This window comes from Spermophilus citellus, assembly GCF_964194105.1.
Source record: "Spermophilus citellus genome assembly, chromosome: 10".
Taxonomy (NCBI): Eukaryota; Metazoa; Chordata; class Mammalia; order Rodentia; family Sciuridae; genus Spermophilus; species Spermophilus citellus.
In genome coordinates, this window is record NC_138197.1 from 116,902,611 (window position 1) to 116,912,488 (window position 9,878).

The 9,878-nt window shown below is 32.2% G+C and overlaps 1 protein-coding gene across 5 annotated transcripts in view; it reads left to right on the forward strand.

The window, feature by feature from the left end:
• The window catches only part of GAS2L3 (growth arrest specific 2 like 3), a 32,664-nt gene extending 23,014 nt beyond the window's left edge, over positions 1 to 9,650 (forward strand). The window contains exons 7-10 of one of the 5 annotated variants that reach the window (XM_081311899.1): positions 133 to 271; positions 3,768 to 3,875; positions 5,434 to 5,758; positions 6,853 to 9,650. In XM_081311899.1, coding sequence (XP_081168025.1) covers positions 133 to 271; positions 3,768 to 3,875; positions 5,434 to 5,758; positions 6,853 to 6,935 — 655 coding nt within the window. In that variant the 3' untranslated portion in view covers positions 6,936 to 9,650. Of the gene's footprint in view, positions 1 to 132; positions 272 to 3,767; positions 3,876 to 5,433 lie in introns of all 5 variants that reach the window. The other 4 variants (XM_081311897.1, XM_081311898.1, XM_081311895.1 and 1 more) reach the window with 4 other exon arrangements.
• Positions 9,651 to 9,878: the final 228 nt, after the last annotated feature.

Sequence of the window (9,878 nt, forward strand, 5' to 3'; positions counted from 1 at the left end):
CCCAGTGAAACAATTGGTAGAAGAGAATCATATGATCTCTGCTCTAAAAATAAAAGGCAATCTATCTTGATATACAAGGAAGTTCTTGGTCCACCTTTGTTTGAATGATAAGATTTTCTGGCTTATTTTCAGATATGGGGTTGAGCCACCAGTGTTAGTAAAACTTGAGAAAGAAATTGAGTTAGAAGAGACCTTGCTTAATACTTCTGGACCTGAAGATTCCATCAACATACCAAAATCGTGCTGTCAGCATGAAGAGCTACATGAAGCTGTAAGTAATCACCATATTTTCTTTTGACTATCCTACCTGAAGTCTCATAGTTTTGCTTTTCTATACTGCCACTGGTTATACTGTGTTTAAAAGAAAATATTTCTTATTCATAATACCAGTTCTGAATAAGAATACCAGTTAATAATCCCCACTTTCTGATGGGTACTTTATCTTAGAGGAGATTTGTCATTTCTTGCTTATGATGAGGAATGAATATGTAATTGAGGAATCATGGGGCAAAGAGCCTGAAACCTATCATGAAGGGTGCTATAAGCTGCAAAAATTCATTAATTCTTTTTAAAAAATATGATAGTATTATAATCTCACAAATGATAAGGATTACTCTCATGGTCATATAAAGGTTAAGTTGGTTTTATGGTAATAATCCAAATATAAGATGTTGAGAACTTGAATTTGAGCAGAAATGGGCAGAGAGCCAAAGGAACAATTATAAGCCATGTTTAGGAGATAGAATTGACAGGAATTAGTGACTGATTATGAGGGAAGGAGAAAATCTAAGGTGATTTCCAAGGTGAAGTAGATGATATACTGATACTTGGACAATATAGGAAGAAGAAAAATTGTAATGGAAAAATCAATTTTTTTAAATATTCCCCCTCATACAATCTTTACATATTTGTTAGACAGTGGGTTACAATGGAAGATTTTCTTAACTTTACTTGTTCATTCTATAGAAGTTAATAGAATTACATTCCTTAGGCTGTGGGTCTCTGCAATGACTACTGTGTAAGTGACAGAGGTAAACCGAGTATCAAACATATTCCACTGATTGTTCTTTAGAGTAATTCAAAAGTTTATAGCATTTTTATAGAAATGCTTAATGTCCAAAATTCTTTTAAAATAATGAATAAATCATTACTAATAAACATTTAGAAAGTATTGCTTTGATTGATTTGTTTAATATAACAAAAGTCATTGATAAAACATTCAGATAGCATTGCAAGACAAGTTTAAGATTATGTCAGCCATGCCTTTATCAGATCAAAATATATTTACCTACATTATTTTATTGATACATTTGGTGACCATAAGTAATCAATGCAGAAGTAATACAGCCAGTAAAAGGTAAAATTTATTTAAAATTTTTTGTAACTTTAAAGACTATAATAAAATATAAAGGAAAAATCAGGAAAGTATTTTTATTAAGTGAGAAATATAGTATGTTAATTTCACTATTATTTAAAGACTATGAAATTTTTAGTAGGGAAATGGGCTGAGACTATGGTCACACAAACAGAAAGTACAATGTTGAAACTTGCTGATAATCAAGGAAATCAGATTAAAATAGCTCTGAAAAACCATTTGTCCCAATAGCAAAATTTCTTAAAATTATGAAACCTGGGCAGGGGATGTAGCTCAGTTGTAGAGTGCTTGCCTGGCATAGCTGAGGCTCTGAGTTGATTCCCAGTGTTGCAGGGGGAAAAAACAAAACAAAACTGTTCCCGTAAATTCTGGTGAAACTACACTTAAGGATTGCTATTAGTAATGGAAAATTATGCATACTTTAAAAAAAAATTGACAGATATGAGCTACAAAAATATTCCTTTTCCATTTTTATTATGATTGAAAACAGGAAAAACAAATAAAAATGCTTGTTGTACTATTTATATTGGTAAAAATTGTAAATAGTATAAAATCTTCCAATGGGGAAATGGCTTAGTGAATTAGGATTCATTATCTTAACAGAATAATAATTTTATGTGGTCATCATGACAACTGTGTAGCAACAAAAAAAAATGTTTATTTTGTGAAAAATATGTATATATAGAAACAAAGAGAATGAAAATAATAGTAATGTATCATTGGAGATAATTTTTTAGCTGTTTCCTTTAGTATTCTGATATTAATTATGCAATAAATAAAACCAGAAGCAAACACTTCTTATCCACAGTTATTATTTTAGAGTCATTGTCTTATTGAGCTTATGGGTAAGTGCTGATGGTTAGCACTAGCAATATTGTACTACTCAGTGGTTATTTCAATATTTTAAACAAGGAAAGTGACTTCTGAGATCAACGTTCTTGCTATGGAAACTACAAATGAACACATTTCCTTACATATGTACTATATGGATATTTTTATCGTCCACTTATAAATATATGATCTTGGGAAGATAATTAAGACAATCAAATAAATTCCTCAGTGTTCAGCTAAATTGGGCCTACCTGAAGAGAATTTTTTTTTAAACATCATACCTAAGTTAAATTCAATTAATTTATTTAGATATCTTCTGTGTGACAAGTAATTGAGAAAAATATTCATGATCTTATTTTTGCAAAATGTGATTTTAGAGAAAAGTCAAATATTTTTGATAGTGGCATATATATGACATTTTTTCAGACAGATTTTTAAAAAGTCTTCATTTAATCAATTTATTTTAATTTCCATGTTTTAAATATAGATCTCCCCCACTCCCCTGTAATGGGAACTGAACCCCGGGGCACTCTACTACTGAGCTATATACACCCTAGCTCTTTTTTATTTTTTTTTAAACAGATACAACTTTTTTATACCTTTTTTTTTAAACAAATACAACTTTTTTTATACCTTTTTTTTCTTTTTCATTTTTATGTGGTGCCAAGGATCAAGCCCAGTGCCTCAAACATGCTAGGCAAGCGCTCTACTGCTGAACCACAACCATAGCCCCTCTTTCCTATTTTTTGTGGGGAGACAAGGTCTCTCTAAGTTCCCCTGGCTGGCCTCAAACTTTCTATCTTCCAGGCTCAGCCTCTGAGTAGCTGGGATTACAGGTGTGTACCCAGCTTGAATATGGAGTTATTGAATTTCTTTTTATATTTACTGTGGTTCTACCATCTTCGTTTTTCATTTACTGAGATAAAAATAATTCTCGAGGTATAGAAGTGGAGTTTTCCCCTGATTCCTTTCTCCTTAGCAGACTATTGAAAGAGAATAAACACTTTTAGAAAAATGCTTCTTGAATTGAAACTTTTAAGAATCTTACCTAGTCATGGGTGAATAGATAGGAATATGTCTTTGTATATTTAAATAACTTTGAATAAATCTTAGTTTAGTACAATATTAAGGGAGAAGTTAAAATTCCTCCTTAGCCTTTATCTGGCCAGTTTTTGATTTGACACAAATGCTTAATTCCACAAGTCAAGCTTAATAATGGTCTCATATGTTTCCTTAAACTCACCAAATGTGTTTTGACTTGACCTCTGTGTTCCACATTTGCAGACCTTCTTCAGCTGTCATGAGCACAGTGCAAGCCTGACTGCATTTTGGGCAGAGAGAGAGAGGGAGGCCTAGATTCCATCACATCACTGTTGGCTTTTGTGTTAGATTGGCAACATCTAATCTCAGTATTTGTTAATAAGTAAAGGAGAAGAGATACTGTATAGTTAAACTTTTGTGTTTGTGATTTATCTTCCTATCAAATAACATTGCATTTTAACTTTAAACAAAATACTTTGTATAGCTAGCACCAAATTTTGTTACATTATTTAAATCTTAGGTTAAACATATTGCTGAAGATCCTCCTTGTAGTTGTTCCCATCGATTTTCTATTGAGTATTTATCTGAAGGACGATACCGACTAGGGGATAAAATACTCTTCATAAGGGTAAGTCTACTATTTACAGTCTATAAACACATAGATCTTGTTTTAGAATTGATTTTATTGCTTTACCAACTCCTTTGCACCCCCTTTGCTTTTAAAAAAGTTGTAATAAAGGATGCTATTAATGGAAGAATTTCACTGTACATCACCATAAGATGAAACAAAATGTCTAATAAGATTATTATCCATAATAAGTAAAGAAAACAGAAACACTACAGTTTATAATGATATACACTTTGGGCCTTAAGCATAGGATCTTTTTTCTTATTGACATAGCATCAGTATGCATACCAATCTGTTGATATATATGTTCATTACCTTTCTTTGTCCCATCTGCAATTGATTACTTGTCCCCTTTTCTGATTAACAGATTGAAATTTCACTTGTTTAGCATTCTTTTTACTTCTGATACAAGAGCTATTTTCCCTTGATCTATGAACATAAAAGATTTAAATATATAACTTCACCATCCATATTTTCTTCTCTTTCATGTGTTTTCATTACATTTCCACCCACTGTCCTGCTTTCACAGAAACACCTGCATATACTTTCTTTTTAAAAAAAAACAACTGCAATTTTATTTATTTATTTGTTTGTTTGCTTGAAGTGCTGGGATTGAACCTGGTGCCTTTTGCGTGCTAGGCAAATGCTCTGTTACCGAGTTACATGCCCAAACCTCTTTCTATCTTTTAATTAACTTCCTTTTTAAAGCCGATATGATATAGTGAATGGTGCACAGAGGATGGGACTTAGAGTTAAAACTTGTGGCTAGTCTCATGCAGTTGTGTAGATTTACCAGCTGAGTGTACAGGGACCTGAAATTCAGCCTGGTCTGTAAGAATCAGAGTTTGTCTTATCCCTGCAAAAGTGTCATTTGGGGTAGGGGCTGGCAACCCAGAACATTTGAGGTCAGGTTCAAATTTCTTAACCTCTCAAAGCCGTAATTTTCTTATCTGCAAGGAAGAAAGAATAATAAATTAAATCCACATATTTTGAAGATTAAACTAATACATGAAAATAATTTATTAATTTATAAAATACAAGATTTTGTTTATTTTTATCTTTTTTTCCCTAATTATTTTTTTCTTTAGTATGAAGCATTTTTTTTCACTTTAGGTCACCATTTCTCTTTCTCTTCCTCTTTTTCCCTCACTCCTCTTTCTTTCCTTCAGTATTCAATTCTTCATTGTATTGCTCTTGCAATTTTGTATATTAACAGTTTAGATTTTTAGCACGTAAATAATATGTAAATATTTTCATTATAAATTGTAGGACTTCAGTTGTTATTTGCATAGTTTAAGACTCATTAAATTTATTATATTAACAATATAAGAGGGCTGGGGCTACAGCTCAGTTGGTAGAGTGCTTGCCCTGAGTTCAATTCCCAACACCACCAAAAAAGAAAAAGAAAAACAAGAAAGAGACTGTCAATTTATAGTCAAGCTGTTGACAAATACTGAGTTTCATAGATCATAGATGTAACAATTTGTGGCTGTTAATAAATTGTAACTCTAAACCTCATGTTTTTTCTGCTTTATTTTCCACTTTCTTTGGGGGGCAGATGCTTCATGGAAAACATGTCATGGTCCGTGTTGGAGGAGGCTGGGATACTCTTCAAGGATTTTTGCTTAAATATGATCCATGTCGAACATTACAGTTTGCTACACTAGAACAAAAAATTCTAGCATTTCAAAAAGGAATTTCTAATGAAAGTATACCTGATTCACTCAGCAGAACACCTCAACTTCCTGAAATGAATCCTTTGTCAGCAGTTAACATGTTTCAGAAACAAAACTTAAAGCCTAGCACGCCAGTTGGTATTCCAAGGAGCAAGGAAAAGCATCTTCACCCAACACGTGTATTGCTGCCTGCTTCTTCATTAAAAGGTAATACAGGCTCCATGTCAGTCCGTTCGAAATTTCCAGATTCTTCAGCATCTTCTCATCTCAAGTCTTCAAAGGGTGTAACAAAGAAACCACTTGCTCCTTCCAACAATGTTTCATCTTCCCTTGCTTCTTTAAATCCTGTAGATAAAAACACTTCTTCACCACCTTTATCAAGAACTGGACCTTGTGTATCTGAGTCAGTGAGAAAATGTGTCACATCCCCCAATACTCTTAAGGTCAAGGCTCTTCCAGGCCAGAAATCTACAGGTGTGCTTGAGCCTAAACTTTTGCCAAATAAGTGTTCTGGAAAAACTCAATCAAGGTACTTGAAACACAGTCACATTTCTTCTAGGGATGATGCATTATTTCACTCACCTACACCTGTAGGTTCATCAAAGTGTCCACAGTTACCAAAAGCAAATATACAGGTAAGGCCTAAACCTTCTCCTTCTTTTCAGTCCCCTAGAAAAATGGCAAAACCCAGTTCTAAAACCACAGCTACAGATCTAGGAACACAGACTCAAGCATCTAATGGAAGCCTACAAACAGGGGCAATCCCAACACAGAAACTTAAATCTGCCTTGAATTTAAATCAACCAGTTTCTGTATCTTCAGTTTGTCCTGCAAAAGCTGCACAAGAATTGAAAGATAAGAAGATAGTTTCAGATGCCAAAAAGCAGCCTCAGAATAAAAGTACATGCCAGAAGACAGGATCCAGCTCCTCAAAGTCTCCTGGTCGTACCCCACTGTCCATTGTGAGTCTTCCCCAGTCTGCTGCCAAAACACAAACTGCACCAAAGTCAGCACACCCTGCCCCTAAGGGCCAGTATTCAGCTAAAGGGCCTCCAAAGAGTGGCAAACCCCAAGCTTCAACCAGGAAACCACCCTCATCTGGTAAGGGAACAGATAGTGGAGAAAAAAAACCTACTGCAAAGAAAAAGGAGGATGATGACCATTATTTTGTTATGACTGGAAGTAAGAAACCTAGAAAATAAATACATGTGGGTCACTTTAAGAAGTCAGAAGAAAGGAGCAAAATGAATGAGTTAGCTTCAAATCTTAAAGGTTTTTCCTGTTTGTGTTTGTTCAAATAGGTGCAGACATTAAATATAAGAAGGTAGGGGATAGAGGTGGAGGCTGGATTGAGGAGAAGGCTCATCAGAAGTCACATGTCTGAATTCACTAGAAGCTATCCTTCTGAGGCAAACAATTGTAGAATCACCAAAGGGTTCTTATTATTATAGACATACAGGTAATTTTTAAGCCATAGCATCTTGTTAATGTCTGTCTGTTAAGGGAAATGTAAAAGTCAAATAACACTACTAGAATCATAACTATAGTTGTTATATTTTTATTATAACTATAGTTGTTATATTTTTGAATGGGTATTAAACATGGAGGTTTTATACCTGCTAATGGCAACACTGGTGCTTACATTAAGAGTTACTACATTTCAGTAAGAAAGCAACGGTTTTGCTTTTGTCCCATAAAAGGCACCTAATTTAATTTCCTCATCAGGGTTACCTGATTCAGCAATACTAAGTACTAAAGGCTGCTGCTGATTAGCATGGCATTACTCTGGGTTAGGTAGAATTCTTATTATTTAAATATTTTCAAGTTTTCCAAATCAGAAGGAGCTGATTTTTTTAATCTGGCTTATATTGGCAATGATATTTTATCACCAATATTTTGGTTAAAAACAATTAAATAAGCTTATTGAAATATAAGTAAATTTAGTAAAAACAAAACAAGATTTTGCATACATTATCTGTAAAAATTTAGATACCTTATAATTTTAGATGGATGTTGTGCAGTATTAGAGCAGAAATGGATTTATTGGCTTTCATCATGTTACAGATATTTTAAATGCAATTCCCTATGAAAACATGTATGAATTTTTACATTAAAATATGTTTTAACAATCTTAAAATTAAGATGATATTAAAAGGATCTTTGAGTGATACTGTATATAAATTCTATCAAATGTTATTTCTTTTGATAACCAGTTTTAATTACATTCTTCCAATTCTGTTAATTTTCTTTAATTAAGTTAAAGCAGACAGCACATATGCTGCACTTTGTTCTATAGGCAAATACTTTCAAGAAACTACCCAGATTTTGTATGAGTGTATAGACCCATCCACCCAAAGTGATAGTGGTAAATAATTTATTTAAGGGATTGTGACTATTTAAAAATTATTAATGTACTTTGAGAAATTTTAAGGGCACTTTTAATAACTTTATAGTATTATCACAGCATTTATGTTCAATATTGAGATTTGTATTTCTCTATTGTTTTAAACTCAAGTATATTTTTTATAGGAACAAAATTATGTACAATCATGGAATAAGCATTTAAGTTGGCTACTAATATTCTATAGGTTATAACAATTTTTTTTATTAAAGTAAGTGATCTTTTTATTAAAATAAGTGATCTTTTGCCTGAGGATCACAGTTAAAAAGTCAGGTTAGTTCTTTGAATAAATGATTATTTTATTTATAAAATAAATAATGATTTTTTTAAAAAAGAGACAGCCACCAAATATTTAGTTTAGTTCCTCTATTCTGGACATTGAAAGAGATAATATTTACATCCTTGGGGAGAGAAGTCAGTGTTCAAGAGGTGATAGAAGCAATGTTTTTAGTAATAAGAAATATTTAAAGCATCTTTCAAAGAGAAAGAATTTTACCTTCACAGAATTTTTTTCCATATAAGACCAAACAATGGTTCTATATCAGTAACTTTTAGAACTGAGAGGAAAAAAGTAAATGGTATTATGGCTAGCCTGGAACCAAGTAGGTCTTTCAATCTTGTAAACATTAACTTTTGTGTTGAGAGAAATAAAAAATAACAGTATTTCAGAAGCACCTGACACAAATTCCAGAATTAACCAAAGAATTGTTTATTTCAAAAATCAGAAGTCAATTTACAAAAGTATTCTTCAGCAATGGGGAATTTCTTTAGATATATTTATGTCAGATGAATTTGTACTTATATACAGCCTTCCTTTCCAAAAAAAATGTTTTGTAAGAAAATAATGGCTGAAAGACAACTAATTTCTTCAAATATATTTTGAAGTTCTCCTAGAGAGCTGTGTTTGTAATCACTTTCACAATTTTTAAAACAGTTTCACATTGTTGAAGTTAGAATAAAGTTTCCATTTCTTCTTAATATTAGTGCAAGACTTTATAGGTTCTTTTGGTATTTAATATTTAATAAAATGAATATTAAACTTAAATTACTTACATACCTGGAAGAAGAAATAATGTGTGCTTTATTTTAAAAAATGAAATAAGTTTTTGTTTTTTCTTACTATAATTTTTTAATATATAAAACTTAGGCTGGGGGTGTAGCTCAATGGCAGATTGCTAACATGTGAGAGGCACTGGGTTCAAGTGTCAACACCACATAAAAATAAATAAATAAAGGTATTGTGTCCATCTACAACTAAATAATAATAATAAAAAAAACCTTAATGGGGAAATGAAAGGCTGTTTATTTTTATCTTTTTTGGACTTCAAGTAAGTGTTTAAAGCTAATATCTTCAAAATGGCTTCATAAATTAGATGACCTTGAACTTTCCTCTCCATGCTGAGCCTACAGTTCTCAATGAATAAGGAATTATTTGAAGAAAAACTACTGCTCCTTCTCCAATCTTTCCATCTTGGTCTGACTTAGTTAGTATCTATAACTTCTTTTTAAAAGGCTCAGTAGCAGATTTTTATGATATATTCTTACATCCAGGTTCACTTACTGAATCCATGGGACTTCACATTTGCATATATTCTTTTCTTGTGCCAGCAGTATTTGTATCTGATTTTAATTTATATTTTTCTCAAGTATTAAAATTTTAACATAATCCAAGGTCTCAGTTTACTTTTTTTGATGTATTCTGAATACATTCTAATCACTTGATTCATATGTGAAGTTGCATACATGAAGCATTCATAATTTGAGAATAGCTCTTTGGCTAATTAAAATGCCCCCTTTATACTTATCGAATATATTTTATGGTTCCTAAGATTATAAGATGTTGCCATTAAGCAACAGTATTGTTCTCCCAAATTTTTGTATCTGCTAGAAGTTTGCTGCAGAAAGGCCAGACTCTTATTTAATAAA